The sequence below is a fragment of the Vicugna pacos genome, chromosome 17 (assembly GCF_048564905.1).
Source record: "Vicugna pacos chromosome 17, VicPac4, whole genome shotgun sequence".
NCBI classification, from domain to species: Eukaryota; Metazoa; Chordata; class Mammalia; order Artiodactyla; family Camelidae; genus Vicugna; species Vicugna pacos.
In genome coordinates, this window is record NC_133003.1 from 23,661,120 (window position 1) to 23,679,303 (window position 18,184).

At 59.3% G+C, this 18,184-nt stretch overlaps 1 protein-coding gene across 2 annotated transcripts; it reads right to left on the minus strand.

Moving 5' to 3' along the window:
- Window positions 1-176: 176 nt before the first annotated feature.
- Window positions 177-16,788, minus strand: LOC102531316 (twinfilin-2). 2 transcript variants are annotated; one of them, XM_031686480.2, is made up of 10 exons: window positions 16,621-16,786; window positions 12,992-13,069; window positions 10,504-10,682; window positions 10,014-10,109; window positions 9,701-9,805; window positions 9,427-9,552; window positions 8,524-8,674; window positions 8,267-8,388; window positions 6,837-6,843; window positions 177-3,379 (listed from the first exon to the last, which is right to left on the minus strand). In XM_031686480.2, the coding sequence occupies exons 1-10, from the start codon at window positions 16,643-16,645 to the stop codon at window positions 294-296; spliced, it is 3,975 nt and encodes a 1,324-aa protein (XP_031542340.2). In that variant the 5' UTR covers window positions 16,646-16,786; the 3' UTR covers window positions 177-293. The 2 variants fall into 2 exon arrangements, with proteins under 2 accessions (XP_031542340.2, XP_006196441.1); XM_006196379.3 differs by lacking the exons at window positions 177-3,379; window positions 6,837-6,843 and adding an exon at window positions 7,232-7,832 and having other exon boundaries at window positions 16,621-16,788.
- Window positions 16,789-18,184: the final 1,396 nt, after the last annotated feature.

Genomic DNA, 18,184 nt, shown 5'->3' on the forward strand with positions numbered 1-18,184 from the left:
GTTCCCCATGGGCCCTCCCCTTTTCTCCATAGCAATGATCCCCAAATCACCTCTTGACCTGCTTCATTTTAGGAAGACCTAGAGAATTCTCCCTTCTTTCCTCCCACTCACACCTCCAGTGAACTGAGGGTTAGCTGTTTGGCCCTCTGATAGCATTTATTGTGCACCTGCTATATGCCAGAGGGGCGGGAGGTGGGGGCAGAGCAGCAGTGTTGCAGAGCAAGGCAGGCTGGGGCATCCCAGGCAGAGAGGCAAGGTCAAAGGGGATGGGGCGTGCTGGGCTGCCCCCTGTGTTATCCAGCGGTCGTGGGGCCCCGGCAGAAGTTCTGGTTATAGAAGTGGCGGTTGTCCCTGGTCAGGGCCATGCCCAGCTGGGCCCAGAAGCTGCCCTGGCCACTGGGCTGCTGGGGCCAGAGGAGGACACTCTGGCGGCAGAGGTGCTGGCGCAGCCGCACATAGCGGGAGCGGTAGGCGTCGGGGCGCAGGATCACCAGCACCACAACGTCCTTGCGGTCCTCCAGCAGGCGCTGCTGGGCCAGCAGGAAGCTGGCACGCAAGAGGCCACTGACCCGATCCGTGTGGGCCAGCACAAACAGGGTCTTGCGGCTGCTGTAGATGGAGGCCCACAGGTTCTCAAAGAGCGTCTTGCCAGGTAACCAGTCACGCTCCTCCAGGCACAGGCGGAGCGCCCGGCGCCCACGGCGCTCCTCCAGCTGCACTCGCAGCTCGTTGTACACCCAATCGGCCACTGCGCTCTGCGCCTTGTCGAAGACCACAAAGGCATCATAGAGCAGGGTATCTGCACCCCGCCGCTGTCCCCGCCGGGGCAGCCAGGCCAGACACAGGTGGAAGCAATACCAGAGGTCCCAGCCACAGAGGTGGTACAGCATGGGCACAGCCAGGCCCAGAGCCACGGTCAGCAGCGAGAGGCCAAAACAGCCCCAGGAGAGGGCCTCGTCCAGACAGAGGCGCAGGTCCTGTGCGAAGATGCTGCGGCCCTGGAGCTGGCCGGGACTGCCACACTTGACGCGGCTGGGCAGACCAGGCACAGCAGCCTGCACCTCCAGCAGGAAGTCCACGAAGACTGCCCCACAGGCGCAGTGCAGAGGGTTGGCGCTCACATCGAGAATTTTCAGGGTGCCCACTAGGGAGCCAAACCAGGAGGGTTCCACCGTCCTGAGAGCATTGGCGCTGAGGTTGAGCTCCTGCAGCACCTTGGCCAGAGCAAAGAAGCCAGGGGCCACAAAGCTGATGCTGTTGCCGCTAAGGTCCAGCCTCCGGAGCTGGGTGCTAGATGGCAGGCTGCCATTGCTCAGGGCCTTCAGCTGGTTTCCTGCCAAGTCCAGAGCTTCCAGCTCAGGTAGGAGGGCCAGGCTGCTCCAGTTGAAGAAGGCCAGCTTATTATCACGGAGACGCAGCAGCCGCAGGCTCTTGGGGAGGTTGTCCAGGTTGCGTGGCAGGAGGGTGTGCAGGTGGTTCTGGGACAGGTCCAGCAGGACCAGGCTTCTCAGGCCTTGGAAGAAGTGCAGATAGAGGTCTCCCTCAGCCCACATCTGGCTCAGGGCATTGCCGCTAAAGTCCAGCGCCCGCACTGAGGCGCTGCAGAGCTGCTGGGACACGCGGCTATGGATGCCGTTATGCGCTAGGCTGAGGTAGCGCAGGGCAGGCAGCTGGGCCACAAAGCTGAGGTTGTGGCCCACGCCCTGCATGCTGAAGGGCTGGCTGTTGTAGCTGAGGTCCAGCGCCTCCAGCCGCGGCAGCTCTGTGAACGAGCGCCCGTGGTACAGGTCCAACTTGTTGTGGGACAGGTCCAGCACCCGCAGGCTAGTCAGTGGCACAAACTGGGAGCCATTGACCGCCTGGGAGATGCTGTTGTGGCTCAGGCGCAGGCACTGGAGGCGCGAGAGATGGGCAAACATCTCTGGCTGGACTGTCACCAGGTTGTTCCGCGAGAGGTCCAAGGTGAAGCTGAAGGGCTTGCAGTTTGGCATGAAGTCCTCTGAGCCGAGGGTGTTCAGTGGGCCTTGAGCGAGGTTCCTGGTCGGCAGCCGGAGCTTCCCTCGGCCATCTGCCTTGCCTGTGGTGGCCGCTGGCCTCATAGCTCCGCTGATGCGGTTGTCTGACAGGTCCACGTAAAGCAGGCCAGGGAAGGCCTCAAAGATGCTGAGCTGGGCCTGGTTGATGAAGTTCATCTGCAGGTGCAGAGTCTGGAGCTTGGGCAGGTGGGCCAGCGGCTGGAGCGTGGTCTCACTGAGTGAGCGGAAGAAGATGCCGTGCATGTCCAGCTCCTTCAGGGACAGCAGGCCCCTGAAGGAGGATGCCAGGTGCAGGTGGGCAAATGACACCTTCTTGTGGTAATTGAAGGACAGGTTGAGCTTGGTCAGCCGGGCCAGGCCCTGGAAGGCCGTGGTTTTGGTGATGCAAGTGTAGAGGAAGTTCTCACTCAAGTCCAAAACTCGGAGGCTGCCTAGGCCACGGAACCATCTGGTGTCCAGTCTGTAGAGAGAACTGTCCTTCAACACCAAGCCTTCGAGGCGGCTCAGGTGGCTGAAGGTGTCGGGGTGCAGCTTGGGGAAGCCCTTGGGGCACTCTATGCAGGGGTTGCGGGCGTGGTCACAGCGTCGGCAGTTCCCACCCACGTCAAGCACACGCAGGGCAGTCAGATTGGCCAGGTCCTCGGGTGCCAGGGTGACAATGTGGTTGTAGGACAACAGCAGGGATTCCAGGCTTGGGGGCAGGCGGCGGGGCACTTCCGTTAGGTTGTTGTACTTGAGTGACAAGTGTGTGAGGTTGCCCAGGCCCAGGAGGGCGCCCGGGGCCACCTCCAGCGCCCGCGGGCAGGGGTTCTTGTAGTAGCAGTTGCCATCCATGTAGAGGAAGCGCAGGGCATGCAGGCTGGCGAGGTGGGTGGGGTCCAGCACCAGGATACTAGTGCGGCTCAGCGACAGGGACACGAGGGAACTGGGCAGGGCGGGCACGGTCGTGATGCTGTTGTAGCTCAGGTTCAGCTCCTCCAGGGTAGGCACGGCCAGGAAGGTGTTGGGTTCGATGGTCATGTGGCAGGGGAAGTGCATGGGGCTGAGGCCAGCCGGCGGGCAGTTCCACTTGAGGTTGAGACTCCGCAGGCTGGACAGGTGGGCAAAGTCGGAGTTGTGCAGGTGGTGGATGCGATTGGAGAGCAAGGAGAGGCTGGTGATGTTGGCCCGGGGCGCCGCCGCCGAGAAGCGGGGCACAGACTTCAGGAACAGCCAGTTACAGTTCACCAGGCCGTGGGGCTGGAGCTCACAGGGAAGGAAGGCAGGCAGGGTGCCCTGGGCCAGGGCTGCAGCCAGTGCCGCCGTCTGCACCAGGAGAGAAAGGGGGTGCAGGGTGCCGCGGCCTGGGGTCTGGGGGGTGGGGTTGGGCACCATGTGAGTGCACGGCCCCAGCTCCACCTTCGCCCACCCCACTTCCTGGGTATCCCAGCAGGGCTGCCAACCCTCTCCCTCCCAGCCCTCCAGGGAGGTTCCTGTTTCTCTGCCCGGTGCCCATCCCAGCTTCAAGGCCTGTGGAGAACTTGGACGTAGGTCTGAGACCCAGCTGTCAACTCAGAGTTGGGGAGTCAGAGCTGGTTCCGAGACCCAGAGTCCAGACTCATGATCTAGAGCTTTCCACTCATAACGAAACCCCAGCTGGACAGGAGAGTCAGGCAGGTGGTCCACAGCCCCGCATGCTCTCCCCTACTCTCCACTTCTGTTCCACAGAGGCCATTTCTCTTTCCTCCTGCGCAAGGCAGGTACCTCCCCTCCCATCCAGCCTCCCTGAAAAGCCCTCTCTGCTCTCTACCAGACTCCCCTTAACCCCTCCCTCTCCCTTTGGCCAAGACCCAGGTGGGAAGGAGGGTCTCCTGCTGGGGTTCAGGCTGGCTACTCCCCAGGGCCCTGGCCAGGGCAGGCAATGCCCAGCAACCTTCCCCTCTGCCCACCTCCCCCAGCCCAAGCACACAATCTGCCATGGGTCAGAATGGAATAGAGGGGTGGCTGGGTGGCAACTGGCAGACAGGGCCCAGCCTCCTCACCCAAGCAATGGGTTTGGGTCTCACAGCTTAAGGAAGTGTTCTGCTCTGATGTCTTCAGGGTTCAGTGGATGTCCCAGGGCCACCTGGATGACAGCCCCTTTTACGACTGCCTGCAGCCACCAAGCCACCTTTCTCCTTGCCACCTCCCACTGTCCCCTTCCCGGGTGGCTGAGGGCTCCTACCATGACAGGGAGCGGGGGCTTCTCCGGAGGGTCTGGCGTGCAGACTCGGCAGCAGCTGCGGGGAAAGACGCTTCGTGCTCACAGCACCTTCCTGTGGTGCCGGCTCAGAGAACAGGAAGTGAGAATTTCACAGCAACCTAATAGTCCCCTTCCTTCCCCGCTATGCCCATGGCAGGGCTCGGGGGTGGGGGACACAGAGAGTCTGAGGCCATTTGCATAGTCAGATGGCTGACGGCCCCTTCACCCCTTCCTCTTTCCATTCCCGCCAACGACCACAGCCCACGGCCTGTCCTAACAATCTGCCGCATCACGTGTGGGCCTCACACCTGTCCTCTGGGAAGTCTGGGGAGAAATGACGGCCCAGAGCCCAGGCTGAGGTCGGTGAGAGACTGGAATTAGGGGCAGAGCTAGGTGGGCAGGCTGACACCCATGCCAGGGCCGTCCCGACCCAAGAGGAAACTTTCACCCATGTGACTCTGCCCTCGGAGCCCCTGCCCCTAGGCAGCCCTCTCAGGCCAGTGGCTCCAGCACTGCCCTTTCCTGCCCCTAGCACCCCATCCCCGGAGCTCTGCGTGCCACACAGGGCCTAGCGTCCGGGGTGGGGGTGGGGGCAGCATTAGTCTCACCCAGGCTCACCCTGCCCCACCGCAGTTGCCATTTCCTCTAGGAGCGGGGCCTCCTCTGCCTTCCCAGTGCACATCAGAGAACAAACCCCACAGCTGGGCCAGCTGGGACCTCCTGGCTCTTCCCATGCTCCTTCTGACCCAGGTGATAGAAACAGATCACTCAGGCCCAAACCTCAAGTTGACCCGGGACCCTCAGCTAGTCCTGCTGGCTCTGCCTTCAGAATCTGCCTGTTGTCCACCACTTTCACATCCACCAACCTGGTGTGAGCTGCCACCACCTCTCACCCACACAAGTGCCATGGTCACCTCCCTGTGGGGGGTCCTGCTTCTACTCTCAAACCCCACAGCCTATTCTCATTCAGCCCCTATGTCACATTAGGTCCCTCCTCTGCTCAGAGCCCTCTATGGCCCTTTCTGGAGTCAAAGCCACAGTCTACATAATAGCCAGCAAGATCCTTTGGGATCTGCCCTGCCATTGCCTCCCTGACCAGTCTCCAGCCACACTGGCCTCCTTGCTGTCACTTGAACACACTCATGTACTCTCCCACCCCAGGGCCTTTGAACATACCCTTTGCCTGGAAGCTCTTTTCCCAGCTACTCACATGGCCCCCTCCATCACCTCCTTTACATCTCTGCTCACACGTCACTGTCTCAATGAGGCCTTCCCTGGCCTCCTCATAAACCCCTAACCCGGATCAGGTACTCCTGAGCTCTTTTATCTACTCTTCTTTGTCGTAACAGTGTTACCTGGTAACACACTATGTCACTGATTTTTCATGGTTTCTTGGATATTGTCTTATTCTTCTGCTGGAATCTCAGCTTCTTGATGTGTCCCCAGTGCCCAGCACAGTACCCAGCACATAGTAGGTGCTCAATATTTGCTGCATCCATGGGTCTCCAGTACTTAGCTCTGGGCAGGTACAGAGAGTGTCTGAGTGATGGTTGAATGAATGAATGAACAAATAGAGCTTCTGCTGGGGGGAGGCAGGGCTGGACATCTGCCACCCTACTTCTCCGTGCCCACCTCTGGGTGGGTGTCATGGCACGTAGGCTCCAAACTGCTGGGCATCCAGCTAGTGCACAGGCCCAGGTGGTTTAGCAGCATAAAGGTGATGGCACTGTCTTCTTCTCCACCTGGGAACCAGTGTTAGAAAGGACAGACCTCCTTCTCTGAGTCCTGGCTGGGGTTCCAGCTCTTCTCCCTTCAATTCTAGGGCTTTAGCAAGGGCTGAGGGAGGCCCCAGGGATGGGACACTGCCCTGAGCCCCAGGCCAAGATGTATTCTCAAAAGAAAGGACAGTGCCCATCCAGGAGCCAACTCCATCAGGGACCCCATACCGCCCCACCCCTGCACACCTCCCATCTGGGATAGAAGGGGCCTTCCACCCACTTCTCAGAGGCTAGAATGAAGTTCTGGCTCCTGCTGGACCCTAAGCCCGAGGTAGATTCTCTAGGAGTCCGTGGGACCAAGGACCCAGGCCCTTTGGGATAGGAATGCAGGTACCCAGGAGAGGGCCAATGAACTGAAGAGAAGTCTGCACATGTACACACAGGCTGGAGATACCAAGATCCCAAAGTCCACAGAAACACCCACCATGATTTAGCCCCATAGCAGCCAGGAAACCTAGTGGGCAGAGCTCACCCAGTGTGGCAGGCCCCCAAGGAGGTCTACGTCCTACTCCGCAGAACCTCTCAGTACGTTCCCTTATGATAAAAGGGACTTTGGAGGTGGGAGGAAGTTAAAGATCTTGAGATGGGAGCTCTGGAGTATGGGGGTGGGGAGTGGCGGGAAGGGGTGAAAACAATCACAAGAGTCCCTGAGAGGAGATTTGACCACCGAAGGCCATGTGACCAGGGAAGCAGAAGGAAGCAGAATCAGAAGATGCCATGCCTCTGGCACTGAAAATGGAGGGAGGGGCCATAAGCCAAGGAATGCAAGCAGCCTCTAGAAGCTGGAAAAGGCAAGGAAACAGATTCCCTGTGAACCAGCCCTGTAGACACCTCAATGTCAGCCCTGTCAACTCATTTCAGACTTACGAGAACTGTAAGAGAATAAATGTACGCAGTTTTAAACCACTAAGTTTGTGGTACTTTGTTACAGCAGACACAGAAAATGAACCCAACCCAGATCCCCCATATCAGGGCAGAGGTGTGCCTGCCTCTTGGACGGACTCCCATCAGCAAGGGGGCCTCTCCACGGCTGTGCCCTGGTACACACGGACACAGGCTCTCCCACACGCCTGCAGCCAGCTGGGCCGGGGCTCCACCGAGCAGGCCAACCGGCCTCTTCTGAGTCGGGATGGGGCAGTTCTATGCCCAGGTCCTCCCTACCCGCCGTGCCAGTCCCTCAGGGCTAGACTCAGCTGTTGATTTAAAAATATTTTATTCTTTAAAAAATACAGCATTCAACCATCTCATCCTGCAGTGACCCCCTGCCCCAGTCCCATTGTGGCCAAAGGCTTCTGGGCTGTGCTGGGACACCAGTCTCAGTTCCCCCAGGTGCCAGGTTCATGTCAGGCCCCCACCCAGTTCCTTGAGCCAGCTGGGCAGGGTCTCCCGATGCCCTGGGCACCTGGATGAGAGGCAGGGACAGCAGTGTGGGAGGGTCACAAAATGCCAGCCCAGTGGCCCTTGGAAGATTTAAGAGTGTTCAGTCACCAGCACTCCTGCCCCACAGGAGGCAAGCCCCACCCTAGAGCCCAGGCTGGGAAGGAGGGAGGTGGTCATGGAGTGGGTAGGGGTGGGGAGTCTAGGTGAGGCCCCATAGTCCACAGGCCAGCAGGGCTCAGGTCCCGCCACCTAGCTGTCGTCCCCATTCTCGCCGGGGCCACGGATGAGGCGCTTGTGGCCCCGCTTGCCCCCAGGGCCCTTGGGCTTGGCAAAGGCCTGCTTGAAGGCATGTTGCTTGGGGTGCACCTCATCGTAGAGGAACTCAGCCGTCAGCTCCGCCCCATCACCAATCTCAATCTGTGTGGGGCAAGGCAGAGGTCACTCCAAGGGTGGAAGGACGCCAAAACACACCACCCTTGGTCACCTCCACTCCTGAGGCACCCCCTTGATCTCTCACATTCCAGCTCTGCAGTGTCCTCCCAGATCCCCTCCTAAAACACCACCTCCAGGAGCAAAGAGCCTGGGGCCTGCTGCCCTGCATGCCTTGGTCACCCCCTGCCTTCCAGACCCAAGGAAAGGAGAGACACGGGTGTCAAAGCTGGGGCCTGTCCATGCCACCAACCAGCTGGGCAGCCTTGGGCGACGCACGTTATCCCTTGGGCCTCAGTGGCCCCATCCACCCTTCAGGGCAACAACCCCTGCTCAGCCTCTGTCTTGGGACCTGTATGCTCCATGTAGAGGGTGGGGTGGCAGGGCCCCGGGAGGCGAGGCCCTGGGGAAGGGGCGCCCACCTTCTTGGCAATCTCCAGCTGGAAGTCCTGCTCCACGGAGTCAAGGAGGCGGCTCTTGCAGCTGGAGTAGAGCATGCGCTCCTTGATGCTGCACTTGTAGCCCGGCATGGAATAGATGAACACTGTGGGGGACCGGGAGGTGAGCCGAGCAGGCAGGGCCTCCTGCTGCCCCTAGGCCGCTATGGGAGACCCACCCAACTGAGACCAGAGCTACTCCTGCCCACCACAGGCATGGGGGCCCTGCTATGGCCACTCACCCACAGACTCCAGGGGGTCACCCTCGTGGGTGTGCTTGTAGAGGAAGAAGTGGTAGCGGGCAGCATCTCGGGGCACCCGAGAGGGCAGCTGGGCCACATCCGTGGGCTCCGTGTGTACCAGCTCGATGGTCTCCCGCTCCAGGTCCAGCTTCTGCAGAGGGGCAGGGGGAGATGGGAGGGCACTGCTCGGGGGAGGGCCTAGGCCCCCCTCTCCAGCAAGAATTCCCTAAGGTAGGAACCTGCTTTTATCTCTCCCAGGACGCCCCTCCCCAGAAGCCATCTCACCAAGGGAGTGCCTCTGAAGAGGTCACTCCTGGGCCCAGCCCTAACTCTGCCCCTTTGAAAGCTCTGCTAGAGGAGGGTCTCACCAAGGGTGGTGAATAGGACAGTGGGGAGGGTCTCAATCTCAGGGAAACATCACCCTGGGAGGCCTCTGGGAAGACACGCCTTAGAAGGGAGGAGCCACTCTGCTTGAAAGGGAGCAGCATTGGCCCACAGCTGGGTGGGCCTCCCACAGGGGCAAAGGGACCATGCCTGGGGAAAGGGGGTGGTCAGGGGGCTGTAGAGGGAATTTAGGACAGGAAGGGGCTGAGGGCTGAACACAGAGGCGATGTGTGTATGCAGTGGGGAGGGAGGAATGCGGGACCCTCCCCCGTGTTTCCCAGGAGTCCCTGCCAGTGAGTGGGGCTGGGCAGGGAAGGGGAACAGAGTGCATCCATTTTTTATGGTGGCTGCCCCCTAAACAAGAACTGCAGGGATGGGAGGCAGCATCCACGTTCCCGCAAGTACATGGATGAGCTGAAATAAACAGGCTGGGGGTGTTGCACATGCATACATGTGGGCGGGAATGGTGGGGGCGCAGCATGTCTCATATGTGCGTCTGGGTAGGGAATGGGCACCCACCAGCTGGATGTAGTTGATCGCCTTCTGTCTGAGCTGCTGAAGTGCCCGCTGGGCCTGAGGCTGCAGAGGAAAAGCCAGGCCCTGCAGGGTCTGGTGTTTGCTCTCCACACTGATCTCAGTCTTCACCTGGGGAAAAGGTAAACAGTGAGCGAGGCCCTCACCTGCCCAAACCAGGATGTACCCTGCCTGGGGAGCACAGGCTCAGCCAGCTGGGCCTCACATGACCTCGGGGGCCTCAGGTCAGGACTCTGCCCACCCTGCCCAGTGTGCCCACCTCGTTAATACGGATCTGCTGAAGCTCTCTCTCAGCTGAGGTCAGTGGGGCAGGTGCCGCACAGGATGACAGGTGTTTCTGATAGCCAGCAAAGGAGAGGTCGTCCTGGCCGGGGATGCAGAGGCATAAATGAGAACCTTGGGGTGGACTGCCAGAAGCCCACTAAGCACCCCAGCTGGCAGCCCCCAGGCTCTCTCAGCCCTCCCTACTCATCCCAAAGCCCGGCGTCCACTTGCTCTGTGACTCTGCATAGCGTCCCGCTCCCTGTGGGCTTGTGACCCCAGCCTGGTGGATCCTGGCCTCAGGGAGCTACCTTCACAGTCCCGAAGAGCTCATCCTTGATGTGACCGCCCCCAAATTCCTTCTTCACTGTGGCCCGTGTGGCTGCATATAGCATCTTCAGTCGCACCTGAAGGGCAGGGCCAAGCCATGAGAACCCTCTAGACACAGATGCCTGTTCCGGGAAGGCAGGAGCCTCAGCCTGGGGCCTGGTCACCACATTGTGTCTATGTACCCAGCAGAGGGCACAGCACGGAGGTGAGGATGCAGTAGGGGTGGCTTGGACAGTAGGGGGAGCCCTTGCCCATCCCAACCTCTGCCTCCCAGAGCCAGGCTGACCTTGCTGGGAAGGCTCCCGGAGACCCCAGGCTCCAGGCACAGGGTCCTGTACCTCCCTCATACTCTCTGGAGCAGGATCTGATGTCTCCCTCCTCAGACTCCCCAGGGCAGGGCTGTGTTATCTTGTTCAGACCCAGCTTCCCCTCCTCCGATCTTTGGGCTGGGCAGGGGTCCCTAGGACTCACGGGGGAGTTATCAGGTGACCAGGCGAGGAAGAGCCACTCGAAGCCCTGGGCGTTCTGCGTGTCCAGGCGGTAGAGCAGGTAGCAGGGCTGCTGGGCATCCAGCAGCGGCAGCACGGCCCTGTCATAGTCCTGGTCCCAGCAGCCCACCAGCTCTCGAGAGGCACCCAGCACGAGCTGCTCTGGGGGCAGAGGCCAGGTGAGCCAAGGAGTAGCCATGTCCCATACCTGCCTCTGACTGTGGGCCTCAGCCTCTGGCTGTGGCTCAGACCTGCTGGTTGCCCACCCCACCTGCCCCGAGAGTCCCCAAGTCTCTGAAGGATGTCTGTGAGACTGAATCAACACATGAGTGAATGAATGAATGAGGGCAACAAAGCTGCCAGCCAGAGGTTGCTCCCTCCACACATGCACACGCATGTGCATAGAAATGGCCCTGAGAATATGCCCACGAATGACCCAACGTGGACAACCACATGAAGACACGCAGCCGTGTGCCCATGGCCACCAACAAGGCAGCCCCTCAGGAACACCCAGACACTCAGACCTCACCCCTCCGGCCCAACCCCACCACGCCACCTCCTGCTGCCTTCCCCCTCAGCCTGGGGCTCCAGTAGAACCCCCTAGCACCCCCTCCTCAGAATGAATATAATGTGAGAAGTGGGGTCACAGCGTCAGGCCACAGGAATCTGCAGGAACAAAGGCATGTGGGAAAGAGGAAGACAGGGGCTTCTACCAGACGCAGTATAAACAGGTTCCCTGCTGCCACCCAGCAGCTGGGGAGTCCCCTTCCACAGAAGAAACAAATCAAAAGCAGCCAATCTCTTAATGCCTGGGGCCGACCAGCCTTGCAGCCTCTCTGGCTGGTGCAGAGTGGCTGAAGGAGTATCGAGGCTGGACATATACTTGACCTATCAGCCCTTAGGCCTTTGGGCCTTAGTGGGGGCACCAAACACCAGCCCAGGCTGGAGGAAGAACTGGGGCAAGGAGACAATCATTACCTGGCCAGGAGGTCCCAGCACCTGTCCAAGGGGCCCAGCTGTCAGGGAGCCCCAACAAGCCAGGCCCAGCACCCAGCTCTCCCCTCTCCTCACCTACCCTCCCAGAACTCAGATGGGATCAAGGTTGAAAACCAGCTGAGTGGGGCCCAACAGGACAGCCAAAGTTGTTTAATTTGTTGCCAACATTTTCAAACCGGGAAGTTTTACATAAGAAATGGAATTTATAGCTTCTCTAGAAAAATCAGGAACTCGAGCTACACTCAGCTGGAGATAGGCAGTGGCTGCCTGTCAGGGGGCCTGGACCCTCCTGGGTACTCCCGGGTGCCCCCGGAGCAGGACTCTCCTCACAATGAAGGGTGGAGACAATGGCTCCCCTACAGACTTGCCCTGCCAAACATTCACAGGGACATCCTGTCTGGGAGACAGCAGGGAAGGCCAAGTACTGGGGTCCATGAGTCTATCTCTTTGTGGGGATGACGGGGTTGCAGTGGCTGCCACCCCAGGATGCCTTCACTCCTGACCTAGCCCATGACCCTGACCCAGCCTCTGAGGGTATCTGAATCTGGAGACCCTGGACAAAGCCCAGCACAGCTCTGGCACTAAAGCCTGGGGAGAACTCTGGGTCTGGGCACATCCCTCTACGCTCCAAATCAGTGTGAGAAAAGTCAGTTGGGCGCCAGACCCATTCAGGGAGCCCTGCAAAGGGCCCACCACTGCATGGCTACCAAGAAGGTCTGGAAGGATTCATGGGGGGGCCTAGCCCACCCACAGTCCTGGAGTCTATACCCCTCACCTCCAGGGAGAGCCTCTCAGCATGGAGGAAAGGGGGAGGAGTCCTCCACTCTCAGCCCCCAGAAGCCTCAGTCTAACCCTCTGCCTCCTCAAATCCCACTTCAGGCCTCAGCTCAAGCTCATCTGCTCCCCAACCCCTGTACCCCCCAAAACCTCCCACTGTGTAAGTCCCAGGTCCCCAGGGACCAGGTCAAGGTCCAACCAAACCTGGAATCCCTTGGTCCTGCTCTCAGAGAGACCGACATATGTCCCTTCTCCCCACTGTGAGGCCACTCCCCAAGGGTACAGGCCCCACTTCTCAGGACCACCCCCAGCCAGCAGCCAGGCCAGGTCAAGCCTGCCGACCACAGAGGGAGGTGAGTGGCACTAGCCACGTGGGGCAATGCTAGGCCTTACTCATCCCCTGACCCATGCCTGACCCAGCTCAGCCTCCTAACTAGGCCCAGCTGACCCTACAGAGCCTCTGGGGAGGCTGGGCAGGACCCCCGGAGCAGGACTCTCCTCGCTCTGCCCCAGTTTTGGTCTCCTGCTCTGTATAACAGGCATGATGAGCATGCCCACCTCCCATGCTCTCCTACAAGGCACCTCCTGTTCCCAGATGGGGAAACTGAGGTCCTGAGGGTGGTGGAGGCCAAAGTCCCCCCACCTCCCAGAGAAGCAGCTGGGTCCAGCCCTCACCCTCGCCCGGAGGAGGCACTCACCGTCCTCAATGATGACTTTGATGAGCCGCACAGAGCCAGCCCGTGCCTTGGCAAAGAACTCCTTCAGCTCCTCAGTGGCTATGAGAACAAGAAACATGGTGGGGGATGAGCAGGCGGAGGGAGCAGGGAGGCCAGGGACACACTCAGGACCTGCTCTGTCCCGGGGGTCTGGTGGCCGAGCTGGGAGCCGGGTTAAATATGGCCCCCCATGTGACCAGGAACCTGAGACAGCCACTGAACACAAGCTCCCAAATTTAGCCAGCAGAGGTGACAGGCGGGTGGCCGGCTGGCTGGGATAGCTCTGGTGACAGGGCACGCGGGGATGGGACAGCCCACTTGAAAATGGGGTGGGCTCTGGGACAGGCCAAGCCAGCCAGAGTGAACGGCCCCCATTTGTCCCCTGCCCCCCAAGAAGGCCCAGACTGAGTTGGTCCGGGACGCGCCTGGCAGTGTCACATCTACACACCCAGAAATACATGAACAACTGCCCCCAGTGTGCACTGACGACTATGTCCATTCATACAGGCACACACGCGCTCACGCACACACAGACGCATTGCATGTTACATGTGCCAACAGGTACGTACTCAGTCCAGCACATAACACACATGTGACAAAGAGAGGAAAAGAAATACAAGCACCCTCATACATGAACGCACATTCAGCTGGTCAAGCATAAATGGACACACACATTTAGACATGAAAACACATACACACACAAGGACACGTCCCCAGGGTGCTAGTAAATTCACAGACAGACAAGTGCAGAGCGTGGCTAACATGTGTGCAAGCAAGAGGCTGTAGAAAGTATACACAGAAATAAGAGGTACACACTGACACACATGCACACCCAGCCCCAGCCCACCAGCCAGGCCACCTAACACCGAGAAGCCCTGAGGAGCCAGGCCGGCCCTGGCACAGCCCTGCCAGGGGGCAAAGAACCCCCAACCCTCAGGCAGCCAGGAAAAGGAGTGGCTCGCAGCGACTCTCCAAGATAGGCCCTGTCTGTCTCTGGGACACGGAGCTGGAAGATGAAAGCCAATGACCAAGGACTCAAGTGCAGAGGTGAGGATTAGGGTCAGAGCAAGGGAATCATGGGAAGTCACAGATCCACTGGTGGTTCAAATGGGGAAACCAAGGTCCCAGTTGGGAAGGGCCCTACTTGGGTCTCTGGGTACACGGAGCCAGGCCAGTGTGACCTTGGGGTTGCCCAGGGGTCAGGAGAATTCTGCAGGAACACAGCTGGAGGGCTGAGGTCAGAGAATATTTATAGGGCCCAGACTGGGCATCTTGAGGGCGGGGGGGCCTTTAGGAAAACAAACTCTGGTCATGTCCTCAGGTGCCCCTCATGCAGGGTGACCCTGAGCCTGAAACCACAGGCTGTATACCACACTCCAAGGCCGCTGGGCGCGCAGGGTCCCAGCTGAGCCCGGTCGGCCCTTGGGGCTCCAAGCAGCATGGCATGGAGACATAGCCCTATTGAATCAGGACAGAGATACCCCTCCACAGACCCCAAGTACGTCCCTGATGAAGAGCCTGGTCTCGGGAGCTCCACCTTTCCCATAGCTGTGTATGATCTCTGACCTCACTGAACCTCAAACTCATCTCTAACATGGAACTAATACTTGACACATGGTGGAGTAAAGAGAAGTGCTCCGTAATGGGGGCCTTTACAAATAACAATGATCTGTTTTTATTACTGTGATGACTGTGGGGCAGGCTGTGCTGAGCCACCCCTTCGACATGCTCAGACCTCCCCCAAGGGAGAGGCTGACATGCCCCTTCTAGTGTTACCAGCACAAAGTGACACCCCAGGAGTGGAAGAGACATCCTCCTCCATGCCTCCTCAGCCACCATCAATAATCCAGAGGCCAGGCTTGGGACACCTGAGCCTTGATCATCAAAGATTCATGCTCCCTCCACCGTCTCCACCTGCCTCTGCTGACGTTCCCCCTACCCCCATCCTGTAAGTCTCAGGTTACAGGTCCCTCCCCTGCTCTGCTCTGAGGTCAGCAGAGCCACACCAGGATAGGGCTGGCACCTGGGAATCCAGGGTGATCTCTCCTGCCACCTCCCCAGGCCAGAAATGGGAAGGAGTGGGCTGCTCCCAGGCAGGAGGGTCGAGGGGTTGCTCAGCCCCCAGATTCCCCTAGGCAGGCCCATCTCAGCATATGGGAAATGAAGGAGTGAGGGAGGGCCCAGGCCACAGGAACTGTCAGGCCAGAGAGGGGAAGAGGAGCCCTAATTTTGATTCCCTCCCAGTTGGAGGCAGCAGCAATGACCAGGCAAAGGGGAAGGAAGGGGCAGGTCCAGTGAGGGGCTGTTCCCTTCTGTGGGTCTGAGTTATGAAGCTGCCCCTCCAGCTCTTCTTGGAGAGCAGCTGGCCCAGACCCAGGCCCCTGCCTTTTCTGGTCCTGTGGGGCGGGGCTAGGGAAACCCTCTCAGAGCCAGCCACCAAGCGGCCACAACCACAAGCAGAGATCCAGGTGGTCAGGTTGGTCGATGGTGATGGCCCTGGGCAGGGGAACCTGGTGTGGTAAGAGAAGTGGCTGATAGCCAAACCACTGGGCTATCTGGGCAAGGAGCCTGGGCCTTCCCCACAGGCCAGGCAGCCCTCCCAGGCCAGTGACACAGGGGGACACTAAGGCCCAGGTTGGGTCAGGACACTTGGCTCCTGGCCACTGCTTCTTCTCCATCCTAAACCCCGGACCCTTCGGAGAGGTCCAAGGTGGGTGATGCTCTGGGCTGGAGAAGCTTGGGGATGGGGGGAGGCGGACGGGAATCTCTAGAGTCAAGTCCTTCCCCAACAAACCCTTACCTGGACCCTCTTGCCTGCCTCCAGCCTGGAGCTGCGACCTTCCAACCCTGACTTGGGCATCAGGAGATCAGAGTGGAAAATGGCAGGGAGATCGGAGGTCAAGGTCAGATTGGCATCTCTCCACATCCCACTTAGAGGACCTTGTCCCAGATTTTCCCCAGCCTAGTTTATGAGGGTCCTGGGAGAAGCCAAAGATCAGGGCCCCCTCCTCACACACACACAAACCCATATAAGCCATACAAACATCCACGGTAACAAATGCACACTGAGATGCACTCATATTGTGCACACACGCACAGACACCCACAGACATGTTCACACAGTCATGAAACACTGATGCCTAAAGATGGTCCCACGCGACAGTGTCCAATCAGCCATTTATGCATATGCATGAATGACCCTAGACGTACACAAGCAGTCAGATCCAGATGTACACACAGGGCTGTACACACAAGTGCACATGCGTGCACACTCCCTCGGATGTGCACATCCGGGTACACTCACCCCCAGAAAGGAACAAATATATATATATGTATATATATAGGCACACACAGGCACAATCCACCCCCAGATGGGCACGCAGATATTTCCACCCCAGCTGTGCATATACATGTACATTCATCCCGAGTTGTGCACAGTAAGTCTGCACCCCACCAAGATGTGCTCACCCTAGGCGACCCGCGGTTGCAAAAGAGAACAGGAAGCTTCCCCAGGCTAGTGCCGGGGAGGAAACAGGAGCCGAGAGCCGGGGAGGGGGCGCAGCCGCGAGCAGAGCCCCTCGGTCCCATGCCCGCCCGCCATCCGCCCTCACCGTGGATGCCGGTCTGGTGCGCCATGGCTCCGTGCCCTGCTCTGCTCGCGCCCTCAGAGCCCTCGGCTTGGCCCCGGCCGGCTCGGCTCGCTCAAACCCGGAGGAGGAGAAGGATGTGGCGGCAGCAGCCCAGCCTCGCGCTGCTTCCCGGGCGGTGCCGCAGGACCCGCCCCCAGAGCGCCCCGCCCCCGACGGGCGAGGCCGGTCAGGATGGGGCGGGGATTCAGGGGCTGCGCGTGCGCGCAGAGGGTCCCTTGTTCCGGGTGGGTCCATGGCTGGGAGTTGTTCAGCGTGTCCGCGCGCTTGCGCGTGCCTAGTTTATGACGGAGAACGGGGCCCGTGTGTGGCCGAGCGTGCGTGGGCGCACGCGCGCGAGTGTCTGTGCGCCCTGACCCGAGTGTTCTGTGGCTGGGCTCTGTTCATGCGTGAGCGCGCGCGCACGCGCGTCTGTGAATCCTGGTCAGGTGGGTTTGCAGGTGGGTGGGATCCGCGCATATGCCCATTTGTGGCCTTGAAGCTGGGGTCTGTGTGTGGATGGGCGCGCATGTGTTTGTGTGGCATCCCTTTCCTTGGAAATGTTTCTTTAGGGCTTCCTCCGAGGCCTAGGCACCACGAGGCGGTCCAACCCACAGACCCTGCCCTAACAGTGGGAGCCCAGACCACCTTCTATTAGTCAGCCAGCAAATGAACAGTGTCTGTGGCCGTGAGTGCCCTGTGCAGAGAAGAGAGTAAGGGGCCACTAAGGGGAGGTGAAATTTGAGTAGAGACCTGGAGGAAAGCCTGGCAGAGTGGAAGGAAAAGTTTTCTGAGTTTAGGGAACTGCATGTGCAAAGGCCCAGAGGTTGAAAGAGGATCAGAGCTTGGTGAGCCTGCGGAACTTCCCAACTCGTCAACTTCTGGCTCCACACCCAGCAGCCTTGACTTCTCTGGAATCAGCCCCTGCCCGCTGTTACCAGCCAATCAACATAATGTATCATCCAGGTTACTGTGATTGAGTCAGGATAAGCACATGACCCCAGGCCATCTAATCAGAACCTGTCCTGGGACTTTGGATGGGAAGATTAGAAAGGAGGCACCCTTTGGGGCTGGGGTTGCTGAGAATTGATGATGGAGTTTCTTGCCTGGTATATGGCCTCAGCTTGAGCTCCCTGCTCCCTGTCCCTATACCTCACCATAACTAGGCAGCATTGAGCCCTCCTCTGTGTGCCCCAGACCCTGGGCTTCTTGTGTCCTGAGAGTCCAGCACACACAAAATTGAATGCTTTTCTTATTTATCTTCCTGTGAACACCCTGAGATCTGGGCCTGTGTAATGGGATCACCATGGTCACCCAGGCACTTACAGTGAAACACAAAAACTGTTTATGGCCCTGCAGCCTGCCCTTGAGAGAATGGTTCATAGGAAAGTGCCCCAACTCTGAGACCTGCCACAGCCCAGGTGAGGCCAGCAACACAGAGCCACTGTTACATCAGCTCTCAGACCTGGCTACCACCACAGGAGCACTTAGCAATTCCATGGAACCATAAGAACCTCGACCTCTTGGAAACAGGAATTAACCAAGAAAA

Bases quoted from the DNA above. Each gene is read 5' to 3' on its own strand.
- LOC102531316 (XM_031686480.2), bottom strand. From the start codon at position 16,645: ATGGCGCACCAGACCGGCATCCACG. The intron at 10,110-10,503 runs GTGAGTCCTAGG...CCTGCCCTTCAG, and splicing joins GGTCACCTGATAACTCCCCC to GTGCGACTGAAGATGCTATA. The intron at 8,675-9,426 runs GTGGGTGCCCAT...GCCCCTCTGCAG, and splicing joins CGATCAACTACATCCAGCTG to AAGCTGGACCTGGAGCGGGA.